General features: G+C 40.6%; 1 protein-coding gene across 6 annotated transcripts in view; it reads left to right on the top strand.

Moving 5' to 3' along the window:
- Cntrl (centriolin) overlaps nucleotides 1-20,047 on the top strand; it is an 81,601-nt gene that overhangs the window by 32,793 nt on the left and 28,761 nt on the right. For all 6 annotated transcript variants that reach the window (XM_051185281.1, XM_051185283.1, XM_051185282.1 and 3 more), the window contains 12 exons: nucleotides 1,068-1,177; nucleotides 2,921-3,115; nucleotides 6,154-6,307; nucleotides 7,218-7,438; nucleotides 9,924-10,100; nucleotides 11,524-11,658; nucleotides 13,539-13,684; nucleotides 14,089-14,296; nucleotides 14,915-15,094; nucleotides 16,987-17,166; nucleotides 18,056-18,172; nucleotides 19,470-19,614. In XM_051185281.1, coding sequence (XP_051041238.1) covers nucleotides 1,068-1,177; nucleotides 2,921-3,115; nucleotides 6,154-6,307; nucleotides 7,218-7,438; nucleotides 9,924-10,100; nucleotides 11,524-11,658; nucleotides 13,539-13,684; nucleotides 14,089-14,296; nucleotides 14,915-15,094; nucleotides 16,987-17,166; nucleotides 18,056-18,172; nucleotides 19,470-19,614 — 1,968 coding nt within the window. The remainder of the gene's footprint in view (nucleotides 1-1,067; nucleotides 1,178-2,920; nucleotides 3,116-6,153; nucleotides 6,308-7,217; nucleotides 7,439-9,923; nucleotides 10,101-11,523; nucleotides 11,659-13,538; nucleotides 13,685-14,088; nucleotides 14,297-14,914; nucleotides 15,095-16,986; nucleotides 17,167-18,055; nucleotides 18,173-19,469; nucleotides 19,615-20,047) is intronic.

Here is a 20,047-nt window from a genome sequence, read left to right on the forward strand (position 1 = left end):
CTGCCAGTGTTAGCTTGGAATCTACTTACTCACTGGCTGTATGGATGTGGAAGAAAGGGAACCCTAACTGGAGTCTGTGCACCTTGCCACAGTCCAAATGGACTCGTGCTCTACTCTGGGGCTTCCCCCAATCAGGTTATTAGCACATCCTTGCTTAGTTGATAGTTACATAGGCAGTAAGGTGGAGACTGGTTTCTTCTTTACATGTGTTTTGTGGAAAGTTTTGACAGGAGAAAGCAGAAGTAAACGAGACATGTGTACAGACTGGCTTCAGGAGAATTGTATGAGAGGACAAAGTGTGAGCAAGGGAAAAGGCAAAATGAAATCTGGTAGAAAGTAGCTAACTTGAGGTCCCTTCCAGAGGGAAGTTTCTGTTTGTTGTCTTTCTTTCTGCTACTTCCCTTTTCTTTATTTCCTTTCCTTTCCCTTCCTTTTTCTTCTTCAGGGCTGGGAAACAAACCTAAGGCCTTGTGCATACTGTGCTAGTGCCCTTCCTCAGGCCCAGCTCCAGCCCTCCCATACTTTTGTTTCCGTTTTTGTTTTTTCTGAGACAGGGTGTCTCTGATTCTGTCTGTCCTGGAACTTACTGTGTAGACCAGGCTGCCCGTAAAGCTATAGAGATTCACTTGCTCTGCCTCTGAGTGTTGGGATTAAAGGTGAGCATCAACATGGCCAGCTCCAAATGGTGAACTTAATACTGTATTGAGTCTGGTCATAAAGCATTTAATCTATAACAAAGGTGATGTTGTGGTATTATTGTTAATATCCTGGGTGACCTAGTAACATGTAAGGTACCTACTTTGCAGTGAAGTCCTTTGCTCTTAAAACAGTTCACAGTGATAACAGAATTCAAGTCCTTTTCATGTTAAGAATTATACAGATAAAAGGATCAATTATAGTTTTCTAGACTAGAGAGCTGAATAAAGGTGGAAGCCATCATACGTAATATATTTCTTTGTTCTGTAGTTCTGTAGGATGGTATTCATTGCAGAAAGAAAATGTAATAAAATCTTAGAAGTTAGCATTTTTTCTCATATGTATATGTAAGGATTGTTTTTAATTTTCAGCACAAATTCGACTCTCAGAACTACATCATGAAATAGAAACAGCAGAACAGAAAATATTACAGGCTACTCAAGAATTTAAGCAACTGGAAGAAGCTATACAACAAAAAAAGGTATGTGGAGCATAGCTAAGAAAATAATTTTTAATGTAGGTTTGCTTCCTGCCTGTAGAATTATAATAGTGGTAGTGTGTGCTATTAATCCCAGAACTTTGGAGACAGAGGCAGGAAGATCTCTGTGAGTTCAAGGCCAGTCTGGTCTACAGAGTGAGTTCCAGGACAGCCAGGAATATATAGTCCTATAGATCATTTTGAAATTAATTTTTGGATACTTTTAGAGTTGAATAAGGTTAAAAGATTTCATTCATGATGACATCCTATTAGCATTTCACAAAATGTGTAGAAATAAATTACTTAAAACTGACACAAAAGGGTCTGGAGAGATGGCTCAGAGGTTGAGAACATAGGCTGTTCTTCCAGAGGTCCTGAGTTCCAGTCTCAGCATCCACATGGTGGTTCATAGCCTTCTGTAATGAGATCTGGCACCCACTTCTGGCCTACAGGGATACGTGCAGACAGAACTCTGTATACACAGTAAATAAATAAAATCTGAAGGAAAATAAATACATTTTTAGAAAAATTGACCCAAAGGGGGCTGAGAAATGGGTCAGTAGTTAAGATCAATTACTGCTCTTCCAGAAGACCAGAGTTGGGTTCCCAACACCTATATCAGGCAGCTCATAACTGCCTATAACTCCAACTCCAAAGGGATTCAACACTTCTGGCCTCCATGGGCATCTACCCTCACATGCACAAACCCACGTGCAAATATACACATAATTGAAATAGTAAAACTAAATATTAAAAAAGTCACACAAGAAGATGTATGTGGCTCTAATGCTGTGTTGCTTCCTGACTCATCTTTTCTGACTAAGCTTCTTTATCTGGGACTTAAGAACCAAAGAACACTTCTGCTGTGACATGAACACTATGAGACACAAGGGGGGGGGTGATGACCAAACACTACTTTCAGCAATTGCCAAAGTGTTTTATGCAGTTCAAATCCATGATATAATTGCATAGGTTAAATTTTTTTAATGTTTTTAGAATTTTTTTTAAATGCAGGTCTCATGTAGCCCAGGGTAGCCTGGAAGTTTCTATGTAGCTGAAGATAACCTTGAGCTACCTGTTCCTCCTCCAGCATCCACCTCCCAAGTGCTAGTATTAAAAGTCTGGACCATCATCCCCAGTCCTACACTTCTGAAAAGCACTGCTACATTTGTATACATCTCTACATTAAAAATTATTGGAAGTAACCAGGTGGTGGTGGTGCACACCTTTAATCCCAGTGCTCAGGAGGCAGAGGCCAGCCTGGTCTACAGAGTGAGTTCTAGGACAGCTAGAGCTATACAGAGAAACCCTGTTTTGAAAAAACCAAAAGTAATGAATTAATTAATTATGTGTTTAATGTAGTGTCTCTGGGTTCCAGAGGATTAGAGTCTATGACCTTCATGCAGCAGGCAGGCAGGCATGGTATTGGAGCAGTAGCTAAGAGATAAATAACATCTTGAGATACAACACAAGGTAGAATGATCTAACTTGGAATGGCTTGGGCTTTTGGAACCTTAGAGCCCACACCCAGTAATACACCTCCTACAGCAGTGCCAAACCTTTATTCTTCCCAAACAACTGGAGACCAAGTATTCACATACACAAGCCTACAGTTTCATTCATAACACCACTTATTTTACAAGTTTTCTATAACATGGAATATTTTTTTAAAGTTATATATGTTAGCTTCAAAAATTGATGTTGTTCTCCTTTGTTAATTACATGCTGGGGTTTGGGGAGAATTAGATTTCAGAAGCAGAGAAGGACCTTCTTCTCAAGCAATTGAGTGGTAAAATACAACTTCTAAACAAATTACGCCAGGAGGCTCTGGATATGGAAATGCAGATGGAAAATCAAAGGAAAGAAACTTCTGAAAAGCAGGAGGACATCAACAACCTGCAGCTAGCCATAGATAGCCTGGACTCCAAAGACCCAAAGCATGTGAGTACAATAGAATCTTGACTTGTTCTACAGAGATGGAAGATTACTATGTATGGATTAGTATAGTACATGCCTCATAATTTTGGGCAAACCTGAAAGTTTCCTGGTTTGAGAAATGGATTTAAGTGGTTTTTGTTTGTGTGTGTGTGTGTGTGTGTGTGTGTGTGCGCGTGTGCGCGCGCGCGCGCGTGCGAGTGTTGTATATGTGTGAAGGCCAGAGGTTGATGTCAGTTTTCATCTTTGTGTGTTTTCTGTCTTACTTATATATAAATTTGTTGATTCGTTCATTTATTTTTGAGACAGGATCTCTTACTGAATCTGGAACTAAGTAATTCAGCTGGGCTGGCTGGCCAAAGAGCTTCAGAGATTCCCCCGGCCTAGGTGGTGGTATAGCCTTGTGCTGTGACTGCTTTACATGATTGCTGGGTATCTGAGTTCAGCTTCTCATGCTCATACATATGGCTATCTCCCCAACACTAAGGGTCTTGGTTATTTTCAAGAATTTTTGTTAGATGGAAACTCAGAGACTTTTAAGTACCATGATGTATTAAGTAGTCTTTCATCTGTGAAAGGGTTGCCCTGACAATAGAAAACTTTATCCTCTTTGAAGGCAGGAAGGAAGCAAACTGATGGTGCTGAGTCTAATTTAGGCCTGAATTGTGTGTTTGCTTCAGCAAATGACTGTGACTTCCTGGGCAGAAGGGGAATTTACTTTTTCCTGTGTTTCTGTGGAGTATCACATAGAGGAGAGGCTAAGAAGACACAGGAATGGTCTTAAGTATTGAGGGTAGGTAGAACCCATCTGCTCAGGTAGGAGTCAGACACCATAGCATGGCCTTCTCAGTTCAAGTCATCTCAAGTTTTCAGTTTGCAAAGGTTAGAAATGTGTCTTGGGAAACTAAATTATCTGTCCCTGATCACTCTGAAGAAGAGACAGAGCCCTTGCTTAAGCTATTATAGCAACCCTTTCCTCACAAAAGGATTAAAACCCAAAAGTAAAGATAAAATATAAAAATAAAATGTTACCTTGGAACCAAACCTAGTGAGATGTTTTTAAAAAGTATATTTCATTAGGTTTCAAGAGGGGAAATCGCATTTAAAGATCGAATCCCATTGTAGTTACTAAGTGTTCCCAGCTAGAAGAACATTTATCACTGGGCAAACATCATTAAGAGCTGTGCTGCTTTCCTAGAGGGAATTAGCCTAGTGATCTTTCAGCCTCTGGGCGTGATTGGCCCTCGGGAGCTTCCTGTGTTTTGATTTAAAGTTGGGGGCGGGGCCTGTTTACAAAGACGGCTGGTGACTGGGCCTGCTCAGCTGTCACTCAGGCTCCATTCCGACCGCGGTTTGAGGCGCTGGGAAGTTACTTAGGCACGGAGGCACTTGTCAAGAGAGGGAATGGCACATGAATTTGAAGACGATCTTAGCTTTCTGCCCACTATTTTTGTTCTCCATGACTCACTTGTAACAGCACAGATTCGGAGTTAAGGTATGGTCATTGCTCTGTGTATAGAGAAAAGGGCTTGGAAGAAGGAGGAGTCATGTCTGCAAGTTCCTGTTTTTACAGTAACTCTTTCGTGAGCTCCACCGCTGTGGAAAACCACAGGGTCTGCTGTTGCACCATGTGTTTAGTGCCCAGCATCGACATCTTGAACCACATGTTTGCCCTGTATGCAGAAGTTGCAGTGTACTTTTAACGGGGAAATTTTTAGAATTGTTGGTTAAGATATGAGTATAAAGGGGGTTTTGTTCATTCTTCAGCCACCAAAGTCTTGGGTTTACAATTAGGGTGCAAACTCTTTATCTACAGTAACTAAGTATCAAAAGATTTAAGGTGAGTAGTTGCAGAGTGTGGGGAAAGGTAAGGTTTGAACATCCCATCAAATTTATCCGGCGTAAGCTAAAAATTGACCTTAACAATGGTGTTGTCACTCACTTGTTCTCCATTTGAAAGGAGAACACTCAAACGGAGAGTGTTCTTGTCTAATCCAACAGGTTTTAGGCATGGAGGCCTTAATGTTTGTTGTTCAGGCTCTTAACTGTTCTGACGAGGTCTCCCTCGGTTATTGTTGTATTCTGAGCCTGTTGGGTAAGGATGGAATGAGTAGGAAGGCAAAATTTCAAGAATTACTGTGTGTATGAATTGTTGCCTAAAGAGACTTGGTCAAGAGATTTAATTTAGCCGAGACTCAGGCTTACATTTGTGAAATGAAAGATTAGACTAGATCATTAGGTCTCTCTTTTCCCCCAGCACACCCGAGGGAGATAATCCATTCCTTTCAGGTAGCAGTGGCTGGATAATGTCATTAATTGTCAGGAAGTAGGAACAAGAGGGTGTGTGAGCCTTTGAGGTCTGTTTGCACCCAGAGCATGGATAGTGTAAGGGGAAAGCCTCCTCTAGGCCCTGCACTGAATACTTGCTGAGATAAATGGATTTGAACACCTTAAACATTCCAGTTTATCTAAAAACAAAATAAATGTAAATTCTGAGTGTTTGTTTATCACAAGTCCCCATTTTCCCCAAGGAACCTTGGGGCATTCAAGTGTATTTTGTCACATTAAAAAGGCTTTAGTATCTGTTATAAAACTCCCAACCCAAAATTTTTGTAAATATAAAAACACATAATAAAATCTCTTAGAGTCCCTGTACACAGACAAAATGTTTATTTATATTTTGGAATGTATTTTTGGATGTTCCCTGCAAATATGCTATCTTTCAGTGTAACCAGTATCCTAGAAACCTTTTTTAAGAGACACATTTTAATGCTATGCATATAACACTGAGATTTTCTATATGACCTACCTACCAGTTGTGCCCTTGAAAAAAAGACTTACACTCCCTGTTTTCTCATCTTATTTCAAATCATCCTGGAGTTTTTACAAGAACCACTTACGTGAAAATAGTACAAGGCCTAACTGAGAGCAGTTGCAATTGTCACATTTTATTTTCTATTCTTTCTTTTAAAATGTTGCTAAAGATTATTATTTTTAAGAGTTTTAAAAACAGTTGTATTAATTTTTTTTTCTCCTAAATTCAGTCCCATATGAAAGCCCAGAAAAGGGGTAAAGAACAGCAGCTTGACGTTATGAACAAGCAGTACACACAACTCGAGAGCCGCCTGGATGAGATACTTTCTAGAATTGCCAAAGAGACCGAAGAGATCAAAGATCTTGAACAACAGCTTACTGACGGTAAGAATTGAAGTGTAATTTAAGTGAACAGTTACAGTGTTAACAGGTTTCCCAGACAGACAGCCTAGGACTTGGTGGATGCAGTCCAGGCATTAGTAGTAGTATTTGATAGATAACTTATCCAGAATGTTTAATACAGTTAAAAGTATTTTACATTATTATTGCTTGTTACATTGATGACCAGTAGGCAGTAAGTCAGTATGATCAGGAGAAGCTTGGTTTTTGACTATCTTGTATGGCATAAAATCCTTTCAGGAGCCTGTTGACATTAGGAAACTCGTCTTGTTATAGAGGAGTGTGTAGAAGGAAGTCAGGGTCCACATTTGTAAGGCACTTTTAAATGGGAACATTCTCAGAAAAATTGTGTGTGTGTGTGTGTGGGGGGGTCCCTGCATGTGTGTCTGTGTACCATGTACATGCAGTGCCCATAGAATGTAGAAAAGAACATCAGATCCCCCAGAACTGAAGTTATAGCCAGTTGTAAGCTGCCGTGACAAGCAGCCAATTTCTCCTAACTGATGGGCCAGTTCTCCAACCCCCATGTTTCCTTTCTTTTTTTAACCCTTCAGGGCATATATTTATGCTGCCAGTCTGAAATTGGTGTTAATCTTAAATATTGAGTGGTCTTGTTTTGTGTATCCAGCAAGGACTCATAGTATTATTATACCTCTTTATTATTTTGGCAGAAATTAAATTTTACAGCATTAGGAATTCTGTAAGTATTTGTCATAAACTAACTTGTCTTATTGTTTACCTGCATAGTATCCCTGTGTTATGGGAAAAAAATATCCTATCTTGAAAAATAAAGTAAATAAGAACCTTAGAATTTCACTCTTGGCTAATAACCAATCACTAAAGAGACAAGGTACTTCTGAAATACATATCACCCCTCTCTTTTCATCTTGTATAGGCCAGATAGCAGCAAATGAAGCTCTGAAGAAGGAATTAGAAGGTGTCATCAGTGGGTTGCAAGAGTACCTGGGGACCATTAAAGGTCAGGCAACTCAGGCCCAAAATGAGTGCAGGAAGCTACAGGATGAGAAAGAGACATTGCTGCAGAGACTGACAGATGTCAAGCAGGAGAGGGATGAACTGGAAATAGTTGCCATGGATGCAGAAAATATGAGGAAGGTAGGACTTCTTTCTTTCTCTTTGTTTGAGCTGTCCAAATGTCATTAGAAACAGTGCCACTGTAAGTCACAAAAGGATTAGTGCTATTTGGTGTATTTTTTTAAAGTTGAGGACAATAACAACTTCTGTTTCTTACTCTGCACACTTGAAAGCATTATTTCTCCTTTACCCAGAAAGATTATTTTAGCTTTGTTCCTGTCCCTCAAAGGTTGTCAGGTAACTAAAGATAATGAAATTGTATCTACTCGAAGTGCTGTATGAACTGTTTATGTTCAGTTTATGCAGTAAAATTATAGGAATAACATGATTCATCTTACTGTTCTTACTTGGTAACTGACATCCTTTTACAGCTAATAGGCATAAGGTTCTAAGTTATACCTTTGATTTGTTGCCCATTCTCATCACGTTGAAGATTTTCCTAAGCTGTTTTCATTATCCCAGCACTCAGGAGGCAGAAGCAGGTGGAGCTCTGTGAGTCTGAGGCCAGTCTGACCAACAGAGTAAGTTCTGGGACAGCCAGAGACACACAGAGGAACCCTGACCAAAAAAACCAAAAAATTAAAATTAAAAAAAAACATATTATTATGTAGCCCAGGATAGCCTTTAACTTGTGACTCTCCTGCCTCTACCACCTGGTTATAGGTATGCATCACGACACCAGCAGGAAATGTAATATTTTGTCAATCTGCTGAATTTTAAAGGTGTCTTACTCCAAACCTTTATATTGTGAAAATTTTTACATTTGCAGGAATATTGAAGGAGTGGTTAATAAATATATCTGAGCCTCCTTAGATTGGCAAATATTTTGATTTTGATTTTATAACTATATACCTTTGTTCCTGTTCATACAATTCCAAACATGATCCTTTCGTCACCATTCTTAGTTTCCAAAATCACTACAATGAATGCCATTCTTACACCTAGGAAAACTGAGGATGCTTCCCTGGGGTCACCTAACAGTTAAACTACCTTCAGATTTTTTTTTTCTAATCCCCATAATGTCTTTTATAGTGTGTGCATGTGCTGCATACACGTGCGTGCCTGCATGTTTGAGCACCTTTGTGCATGCGAGCATGTGTGCTCTAGGCAGGTGAAACTTTGGATTGTTCTTCGTTCTGTACTTCTGCCTGATGGGTTTCTTGTGCTGTTTGACTTTTTTCCTCTATGCTCCATATAATATAGTGTTTTATTTTAACTTCGTTTCCAGGAATGCTGAAGAGGTTACACACCTTTCATTTTTTTTCTTTGCAGTTCAGAGTTCCTCTGCCCAATGGATTTCTATTCTTTGACTTTTTTTTTTTTTGTATCTGATCAGAATTCTCTAATAGAATAAATACAGTAATTGCATTTCTTTATTTTTATTTTATTTTTTTTTTCTTTTCCCCAGAGACAGGGTTTCTCTGTGGCTTTGGAGGCTGTCCTGGAACTTGCTCTTGTACACCAAGCTGGTCTTGAACTCACAGAGATCCGCCTGCCTCTGACTCCCAAGTGCTGGGACTAAAGGCTTGCGCCACCATTGGCCTGCCAGTAATTGCATTTCATACAAGCATTGCCAAGTAGTTTTTGGAAAACTAAATAGTAGTTAATCTAGGATCTTCCTGTTTATTCATAGTAGTTTGAGCTAATTCTTCCATACCCAAATAAATAGGCAGAAGTTGTATACTAACACAGGAAGGTGTATCAATACAGTTTAGTTTTGAAAGTGTTTTCCTTTTTATTTGTTGTTTGTTTTGTTTTTTGAGACAGGGTTTCTCTGTATAATAGTCCTGGAACTCACTTTGTAGACCAGACTGGCTTTGAACTCACAGAGATCCTCCTGGCTCTGTCTCCTGAGTGCTGGGATTAAAGGCATGCAATAGCATGTTTTCCTTTCTTAAGTGGCTAACACTTGGGTTGTTGGTAGCACTCAGTTTAGTCACTGCCATCTTCAGAATGCCAGTCCTTTGGTGTTCTTCTGTTAAGGGATCATACCAGGGTTTACTTAGAAACATGTGGTCTTTGCAGTCAGAGATCTGGGTCCATAATGTGCCTCCTTTTTCTAGCTCCACGGTGCTGTGATCACTAAGATGGTTTTCCAGTTGCTTACCTACAAACTGAGTTGCCTTCTAGGGCTTTTAGGAAGACAAATGAAACAGTGATGTAAAAACACAAGATCCAGGAAAGAACAGGCCTTACACTTAGTTATTCTCTTTTTTTGTACATTTTTCCCACTGTCTAATTTATATGCTTGCAGAATGTCACACAAATAGTTACTTGGGAAACAACATGCTAACAGTGAGTTTTCAGGTTACATTTAGTAGAGGTGTCTGTATTTCAACTTGGATATGCCAGCATGACACTCACTCTGCCCTATTGTTGATAAATCTTTCTGTGCCAGGCAGTAGTGATTGGCTGGCATTTGCTGTGAAGGTTAGTGATAATTAATGCCTTGCAGATGCTCTTGCAACACTCAGAATGCTGCATTTAAACATGTGAATCTTTGCAGGAGCTTGCAGAGCTAGAAAGTGCCCTCCAGGAGCAGCGTGAGGTGAATGCATCCCTGCAGCAAGCCCAGGGAGAGCTCAGTGCCTATGAAGCTGAGCTAGAGACTAGGCTAAGACTGAAAGATGCTGAAGCCAGCCAGCTCAAGGGGGAGTTGGAAAAACTCACAAGGCTCACTCAGGTAAGTGGAGCTTATGTCTAGTACAAACTAAGCAGCCTGTGCTGTCTGTCCTGCCTTTGAGATGACATCACACTATGTAGTGTAGCCCAGCTTTGTAGTGCTAGGGTTACAGGTATGAGCCACCATACATGGCATAGCCTTAATATTAAATATTTTTAATATAAAGAATATGAATTGATGAACATGTCAAAAGAGCATATTTTGGGAGTCTGGCATTCTGAATTCAAACATTATCCCTGTGTAAAACATGGGCAAATCATTTCAGGACTCAGGACCCTACCCCCAGCCTGTTCCTCTGTTAGTTGATGGTGAGATAAAGGAGATAATGGGCATTAAAGCCCTTGGGAGTTAGTATTTGATAAATCCTATTTTTTCCTTTCTTAAAAATAGCTCTAAGAGCTTCTTTTTAAGATAATGTTAGATTTTAGTTTGTTGTTTGCTTTTATGATTGGTTGAAAGATCCACTAGTTTGTTGTACTTGGCAATTAGAGGAAAAAATATCTATCTGATAAATATTAGCTTCTGACTGAGGTCCTGTCTTGAGGAGTTGATAGTCTAGCAAGTGAAACAGGTGAGAGAAAGGAATGATCACCCTTTAGAAATGATGTTTCAGCTGTGGCTTGGAGGGTGTGTAGGCTGTGGGCACAGTGAGGGTCAGGAGTGAGTGAAAGGAATAGAGAAGGGAGGGGTGAGTGACCTTGCCAAAGGATTAGGGAGAGGCAAAGTGCTCCAAGATTGATTCTTCGTACCTGAGGACAAAAAAAAAAAAAAAAAAGGATGAGGAAAGGCAGTAAAACTTGAAGGCAAAAAGGTAAAGGGAGGCAAAGTCTCATTCTGTAGCCCAGACCACTCCTGACTCAGCCTCCCAAGTGTTGGGATTACAAGCCAGGCTTCATCTGCATTTTCAGAAACGTTGTGCATGAGTGTTGCCTCCATGTCAGTCTGTGAACCACATGCATTCCTAGTACTTTTGAAGGCCAGAAGATGTTAATCCCCTGGACCTGGGTGTAGATGGCTGTGAGTCACCATATGTGTATTGGGAATTGAACCCAGGAACTCTGGAAGAACAACCAGTATTCTTATACACTGAGCCATCTCTCCAGTCCCCCTCATTTTTGATAGATGAAATTATTTTGAAACAAGTATTTGTGGCCCACAGTTTGATTTTAAAGATTGGTATTGACAGTGGCCCTGAAGGTTCTGATGGGATATCCAGGCTGAGCAAATTCTGATGTGAATTCCTCATTAAGTATTAATGGTCAGAGGGGCATGTGGAAAAGTAATCTTGGGTCTTAAATTTCAGAGCATAAATGGTAGAACTCTAGTGGGTGGTATGTATGCATGTGTAAATGTACCTGTGCTGTTAGGGATCATAAACTGTAACTATTTTGCACTTTAATAACATTGCTTCCTCTGACAACAGCTGGAGCAGTCAATGCTTCAAACAGAACTGGAGAAGGAAAGAGAGTCCCTCAGGGATGCCCTGGGCAAAGCCCAGTCCTCAGAAGAGAAGCAGCAGGAGAACAGTGAGCTCCGCACACAGCTTAAGAAGCTGCAGGTAAAGATCTGTGCTTGTGGAACACCAAAGCTGGTGGCAGCTTTACTCAGGCATTTAACAGCCTTCTCTAACATGTACTAAGCAACTTGAATTATTAGGTGAAAATGAACTCTAGGGAGTCACACCATAGCCTGTGCTTTTTCATAATACTGCTTTTAATTCACTGGATGGTGTAAAGATATAGAGCCCATATCTGGATTAAACAGGACTCTGTAAACTCTTCTCTGTGAAGCAACTCCTTGCCTGCTTCCTAGGAACTATCTGCAGACTGAGCTAAGACTGCTAGACCATATATCTTGAAATATCTCCCATAATGAGCTTCAGTAAGACCTCCTAATTAGAAACAGTTGTCACAATCTTCCTAGTAAAGATTTGATTAAAAGTACAACCAATTTTTTCATTCTTGTGTGGGGTGTGTGTGTGTGTATGTGTGTGTTTGGAGTCTTTACTGGATTATTTTATTTTTACTATGAAAATTTAAAATGGCTTCTTTGTAGCTTGTCTTATCTGAGAGGGATTCTCAGTTTTGTTGCTTACTCTGGCAGGGAGGGGCCTAGGTAATCTGGTCAGTTTCAGGGACTTCCTGGTGCTATTTTGAGTTGTTTATGACCCTGCTTAAGGAATTTCCCTGCAGGGTAGAATGTTTCAATCTAAGAGGAAACTTAACACAAAACTTGTTAAGAACCGAAGTCACTGATTAGTGTTTTAGGGACTCAGTGGCTTTTACATTCCTAATTCTTTATGTTATCATATTTAACATAACCTTAACCCTACTCCTGAGTTGATGTATTGTTTCAGGCCCAACTTTTTTATTTTTTTAGATTTATTTATTTTATTGTGTATATAGTGTTTTGCCTGCATGTATGCCTGCGTGCCAGAAGAGGGCACCAGATCTCATTATAGATGGCTGTGAGCCACTATATGGTTGCTGGGAATTGAACTCAGGACCTCTGGAAGAGCTGCTAGTGCTCTTAACCTCTGAGCCATCTTTCGAGCCCCTCATGTCCACTCTTGTACAGCTTTTATATGTACTGGATCCAGTTTCAAATTATGAAGATAGTAAGAGCCTCTGTTTCTGGTTAATTAGTGGGTTTGCTGGCTTTGAGTCTGCTCACCTGGGCCCAGGATTAGATTGTACAGATGTCCTTGATTTATGATGGGCTTATGTCCTGAGAAACCCACTACAAGTTGAAAATAACTTGTTTAAAGTACATTTACTATACCTAACCAGAAGATTATACTGTGGCCTAACTATCCTTAATTGTGCTTTATAATGTGTGCATTTAGCTTAGTAAGGAAAAGTTACCTCAACATAAAGCTTATTTTATTTAAAAAAAAATGTTGCCTGTCTGTTGTGATTTATTGGAAACATGATGGCATAGAAACACAAGACACAATGTAAAGATCATGGCGTCTGGGTGCACTGTAGAGGTATTGGTTACTCTGGTGGCCTAGCTAGTGCAGGGACTGGGCCTCCTTGCTTCCACATGGTATCAGGAGAGAATAGTGAAAAAACTATAAAGTGGGGGAGGACATGCTGGTCCAGAGAAGGCTGCCTCAGGGTATTGGGAGGGACAGTCTACCTCTAGACCTCTAGATGCCATGGGCACTTAAAAATGTGTTTGTCATTTTAGCTCCTTCATTGTAATTAACAATGCTACACTAGATTTGAAGTAGAGTAATACCTGGGGTATTCGGGGCATTAGTCCATTTAGGATATAGGAGCATTTTTCTTTATACTGTGAGGACATTTTAGCTATTCCTTTTATTTTAAAGAGGCCATATGAATTTCATTCTGTGGTCAATTTATGCTCATGCATCTGTTAGTAATGAATATCTGCTGGCAGATAACATCCTCTCCATTTTACCCCTGCACACAGGATGACAACAGCCTCTTAAAGCAGCAGCTGAAAGATTTCCAGAACCACCTCAACCACGTGGTTGATGGTCTGATTCATCCAGAAGAAGTAGCAGCTCGTGTAGATGAGCTAAGGAGAAAGTTGAAACTAGGAGCTGGGGAAATGAGGTAAGCAGAAGCAGAATCCCCAAGTTAGAGTGTGCCTGAGACCAGCTGTGAGCTCTCCATCCTTAGTCTTTGTAGTACTGATTGATGCTTCTGTGAAAGACTATGATGCAGGATAGGTATTTAAAAGTATCTCTTGAAAGTTCACTATGTGATCAGAAAGAAGAGTATGTAGTTTTGGTAGAGAATAAGTAAAAAATAGGATAATGTCTAATTTATAGACACATACTCTTAGCCTGTGTCTTCAGAGTGGTGGAAATGATTTGATACAATGATTGGCTCTTAGAAGATACTCAGTAAAATGCTGCAATTGACACCAGTCCTTTCACATAGTACTTTCTACTCTTAATTTTGACATGTTTGCATCAAATTAAACATCACATTTATACCTTCTTGTTTTTTCTTAGAATCTGTAGCCCTTCAGATGTCTTGGGGAAAAGTCTCGCTGATCTACAGAAACAATTCAGTGAAATCCTTGCACGATCTCAATGGGAAAAAGAGGAAGCACAAGTTAGAGAGAGGAAACTCCATGAAGAAATGGTTCTCCAGCAAGAGACACTGGCAAATGGACAACAGGAGTTCAGGCAGGCCTGCGAACGAGCACTTGAAGCCAGAGTAAGAAAGGTCAGAGATAGCCAGAGGGCAGCCTTCAGCAATGAACATACCCTTGTTATTTTCACTTAAAACTAGCCTGTGCCTAAAATCCAATCCTGAATATGATTATTGATGTCAAAGTCAGGTCTGTTTGTAACAGCAGTTTTGTTGTTTTGAAAGCAGATGAGAGATACTTTACAATGGACAGGTCAGTAACACATTGCTAAAGTATAGTGTGGTGCCAGAATCTTGGGTTTTTTTTTTTTTTTAACCTTCTGATGTTCACATTGAGGCAAGCATTCAAATCCCAGAGAACAAGATAAAAACATTTCTGGACACTATTTAGTACAAAATCTTGTTAACATTTTATATTCCCTGGTAAGGAAACCATAGCTCGAAAACATAATATGTTTATATGTATATGTTTATATATACATTTATTAATGTGTTTGGTTACATATATGTGTGTGTGTATACACATGTGTATTTATGTATGTGTATACACAAGCCTGTAATCCATCACTCAGGAGATGCAGGTAAGAGTATCACAAGTTCAAAGCTGACTTGGGCTGTATATCAAGAGCCTGTCTTTAAAAAAAAAAAGAAAGAAAAAATGTTCTTAATTTTATTTCCTCACAGATTAAGTTTGATAAAAGGCAACATAATGCAAGAATCCAGCAATTAGAAAATGAAATCCGCTATTTGCAAGAAAACCTAAAAAGTATGGAAGAAATCCAAGGCCTTACAGACCTCCAGCTTCAGGAAGCAGATGAAGAGAAAGAAAGAATTATGGTCCAACTTCAGGAGTTAGAGAAAAAGGTGAGGAACCTAGAAAAATGATCAATTCCCTGGCCTTGCCCCTGATGACAGAGTCAGTGGTAGGATCCACATTCCACTCTCTGTTGCTGGCACAGTGCTGACCCTGACCTCACAGCTGGGTTGGTATAACTCAGTCGTGGGCCTGAGACTCTCCTGATGCAGGGGAAAAAGAATCTTGGAAATGGGAGAGCTAGCCTTAGGGTCATGTAGGTGACAGTTAACAAATGATAGCAGGTTAGCTTGCCACCCTAGAAACACTTGTCCACTTGGGTACATCCATGGGAGTTTCTTTTAAACTCATCTCCCTTTCTAATACCCTACCATCTCTGATGGCTTTTCTCCCATCTACCTTCACCCATTCCAGAGTCATCTCCTCAGACACACTCAGAAATTTCACTCAGCTTCTGAAACCACAGACTGAAGTGTCTTGCTCTAGTCACAGCCTCTTGTCTTCCTAGCCTCCCCAAGCTTCTGGTTCATTAGCCTCTAGCTTTTCAATCTCTGCTTTCCTTCTTGTCCAGCCTAAAGCCCACAGCTCACTACTAAGTCATTTTTCTCCCAGAAGTAGCTTCAAGTCCCCTGTCTTTTTCTTTTGTCCTGTTTCCCTGACAAAACTAAGATAACTGCTCTCTTAGGGTCTGCATGGTCCTGTGGGAGGTGAACTATCACCTTCCTGCACAGTAGTATCACTACAGTCTCACTGTCACATGTCATGTGGACATCATTCTTTACCATTAAGCTCACCTCCCATCTGATTGTTTCATCTTTCCTCCTTCACATCTGCCATCTCTTCTCCATCTCAGGGAGCCATTTACCCCAGAGGCCCACCCCCCATCTCTAAGTCTTGTTGACTTCCACCACCTTCTAGCCATCCTCCTCCTTCTGGACAACTGCTGAGCTACCTAGCCAATTTCCCAATTCTCAAATGGCCCTACTCCACAGAACAACCAGCCTGCCCTCTCTGAAATGGGGAAATGGCTGTCTGTAGTCAGTCCCACCTTCTCTTCCAACCTTCACTGTTAAAGACAAAGCCTCTTAAGCCTAAGACCTTATGTGATTTGTTCACTTCAGTACTCTCAAAAGTTTCCAGGTCTTTACCATCAATCCATGCCTGATACAGTTATTTTGAACTTTGTCCAAATGCTAAGAAATAAGATTGGGTTTGGAAGGTTGTTAGTTTATATAACTCATTGGTTTTTATGTGTATGGGTGTTTTGTCTGTGTGTATGTCTATGCACCACATGTGTTCCTGGTACCCACTGAGGCCAGAAAAGGGTGTTGGATTCCTAGGAACTTGAGCTGCCATGTGGGTTCTGGCAAGCCAACCTGGGTCCTCTGGAACAGTATCTAGTTCTCTTAACTCTAAGCCTCTTTCCAGTCCAAGCTTCTTAACTAAGAAAAGAGTTATTTGCAAAGTTTTATGTGTATGGGGAGCTGGAGAGATGACAACTGTTGGGAGCAGTGATGGCATTTATGAGGACCAGAGCCCAGCAACACTCACAACAAACTGGCATCCTTCATACACCTGAAATCTGAGCTGGAACAAGAGGGTGGCTAGGATTTTCAGGCTCCAGACTAGCTGAGAAAACACAAGCCCCAAGAAGGATTCTATCTCAAAGGACTAGATGGGAAATAACATCTGAACATGTGTGTACATGCCCACTTACACACACACACACACACACACACACACACACACACACACACACACACGTTTTTGTCTCTTTTGAAATGGCCTATTCAGTGAATATTTATGAAGTACCTAGTATGCATCAGGTACTATTCTAGACATGGGCATGTAGCAAAGAACAGATCCCAGCTCTTTTGGAGCTTACATCTTAATCATTGCCTCTAAACGATTAATTTATTCAGTTATGATTCTTTTATTTTAGAAGAAGCATGAAGATGCCAAATCTCAAGAGCAGTTTCTTGGTTTAGATAAAGAATTGAAGAGTCTGAAGAAAGCTGTGGCTGCTTCTGATAAACTAGCTGCAGCAGAGCTCACCATCGCCAAAGACCAGCTTAAGTCCCTGCATGGAACTGTTATGAGGATTAATCAGGAACGAGCGGAGGTCAGTCCATTCGGTGTGGACATCTTCTCTAGCTCTCTCAAAAATGCAGCAGCATACATTATTGATCATTGATACAGACTCTGGTCATCTTACAGACTACTGTGTCACTATCTGCTTTTCTTAAGACCCAGCGATTATACTCCATCACTGGGAATGCCCCAGGCCCCAGATTCTCCTGAATTTTGAAAGGAACCATCAAATGATTAAAGGCCATCAGTCTCCTTAGACAAGTCGCTGACAATATGTTCTTGGATTGAAGTTTGAAGGCTCACTGCACAGTACCTCTGAGCCTCAAGTTTTGTCTTTCTTTCTTTCCTGTTTTTTATTGTTGTATATTTGTATTTTGTTTGTTTTGGCATATATGGATCCTTGTAAGATACAGGACAGTCATGTCTATATGATCTTTCTATATGCTCTTTCTATATAGCCCTGGTTGCCCTGGAACTTACAGGGATCCACCAGCCTCTGCCTCTCAAGTGCTGGGATTAAAGGTGTGCACCACCATGCTCTTTGTGAGCCTCATAATGTTTATTTTGTGCATGTATTTGAAAACCTATTATCACGTTACAGACCATTAGTACTCTGGCTGGAGTGATGATTAAGGTGCTCAATATGACACAGATTTCAGTGAGATTGAGCTAGTAGATCATAGGAAGAAAAACAGACAAATGAGAACTCAGAAAGACATCTTGGGAGAATAATGAAGAGGAAGTCCTTGCCCTTGTGTAAAACCCTCCACTTGCCCCAGGACAGGACAGGCTTGGCACCACATATGCAGGCATAAGCCATGCTGATAACAGGATGGGAGCAGAGAGATCCCTCTGAGAGGCAGACTAACTGAAGATGATCATCGTGATGTCAGTGCCTTTCTCATGCTCTGTCCCAGTAGGAGCTGCAGGAAGCAGAGAAGTTAGGCAGAAAGGCCATGCAAGCAGACAAAGACCTGGCCCGAGCTGAAGCGGAGATCGAGCTCCTGCAGCATCTTCTCAGGGAGAGAGAGGACCAGGTCAGTCAGTGTTGGTATCTGAAGCTGACCTCTTTGCTAGCTACTAGGTGTCTAAAACTAAACTAAAGTACTGCAGGTGATTGCTCAAAGCACCCAAAGCTGACTATTGGGGTCCAATAGTCAGCACCAGGGTATGTGAAAAAAATCCATGATAGCGTAAGACAAATTCTTATCTGTCTAACAATGAGACCTTTTTTATCTGAGGGGAAAAAATAAGAAACACAGATGCTTTCTGATGGAAACTTTCTCTTTTCTTTATCTTAAAATATCCTGGGGGTGGGGGGGAATCTCTTGCTCTTTTCGTTTCTTAATTAGCTCTGTACCTCCCAATGCTCTATTCAACAGCTTCTCCTTCTCTTTGCTCTCTTCTATTTCTGACCACCTTCTCTGCTATCTTTCTTCCTCTGTGTTGCCACTGCTGTCTGCTGCCTCTGCCCTTGCTCTCTACTGTGCTGGCTTCTCCTCTTGCTCTCCTCTCCTCCGTCTTTGCTCAACTCTGGACAAGCATAGTTGGTTTACAGGGCCCTACCCAAACTCAAAACATAAGTTGAGTCACATAGTTTCTCTCAGGCTATGAATGTCTCAATGATCTGTGCATGTAGCTCTAAGTTAGTGAGGGTTACCAGACAGAAATCAAGATTTAACAATAACAGTTAGTTAGCTGGACCTGGAGCCTGAGACTGGGACTTTGTACAGACTAAAGTTTATCAGGCTCTGGCTTTGAATCAGCAAACAACACCTGGGGAAATGGCCTTGTGTCTTTGTCTCTAGGGGCAACTAGCCTGCTTTGGATTTGCTCTGAAATCTACAGTTAATTTGTCTATGTAAAAGGCTATCTTTGTGACTGAGAATACTTTGTCAATCTAAGTAATAAAAAACATTCTAGTATTATCTCTGAGTAGTAAGTCATCTTCTGGCCTCCCACAGTTATATGCCCAACAAGTATAAAACACACCACCAAAGGGCTGTGGAAGGAGACCCACAGCTGTTCTTATTAGGGAGGCATGGCAGTGGTACCTGAGCAAGTTGCAGATAGAAAACAACCAGACATTCACAGTTTTGACAAGTAGGATTCTCCAATGTCTAGTGGGTTGACTTGTTAAATACTAGTTGTCACTACTGTATACAGTCCCACTGCCCTGTGCAGCACTCAGTAGGCAGTACTTTAGTCATGAAAATGAAAGGAATAAAGTGGCTTTCTTGTTGGTAACAGGTAAACAAAAGCTGTGGGATTCTTAAGTTACAAGGGTAAATGCTCCTATCACTTTGTGTGTATGCTTTTTTTTTTTTTTAATAGTTTTGCATTGAGATGGAGAATGCAGATCTAGGTACGAAAGGAGCAAACTCACAGATGCTAGAGATCAAGATGCTAAACAAGGCCATAGCGAAGCAAAGGGCTGAGATCACAAGGCTTCGGGATGTACTAAACCTCACTGGGACTGGTAAAGTACTATTGGCTTTGAATTGGGTGGTTCTGAAATTAAAAAATTGAAGTGCTTTCTCCTGCCATTAGAAAAAAAGCCCTTACTGAAGGAGTCAGTTCCATGCCTGACCTAGAGAGTCATGGCTTACTTGACAAGTTAGAGATCTTAAGAAGCATTTTACAGTGTGGTATTCGGGGATAGTAGGGAGTTCAATTATAGAAAGACAAGGTGTGGACTGTAATTTAAAAAAAATGTTTACAAAGCTGTTTGCTTTCTGTGAATTACATTATAATCGATGGACAGAGGATGTTTTCTTAGTGTTCATCAAAAAGTAATTACCCAAGGGCAGGCTGAAAGTCAGCTTAGGGGACATAGTAGAGCCTGATGCCTCTCAAGGAGCCTGTGTTCTGTGTTGGGAGAGAAAGGAAGTCCATGAATGCATGGCAGCTTC

This window comes from Phodopus roborovskii, unplaced genomic scaffold, assembly GCF_943737965.1.
Source record: "Phodopus roborovskii unplaced genomic scaffold, PHOROB, whole genome shotgun sequence".
NCBI lineage: Eukaryota > Metazoa > Chordata > Mammalia > Rodentia > Cricetidae > Phodopus > Phodopus roborovskii.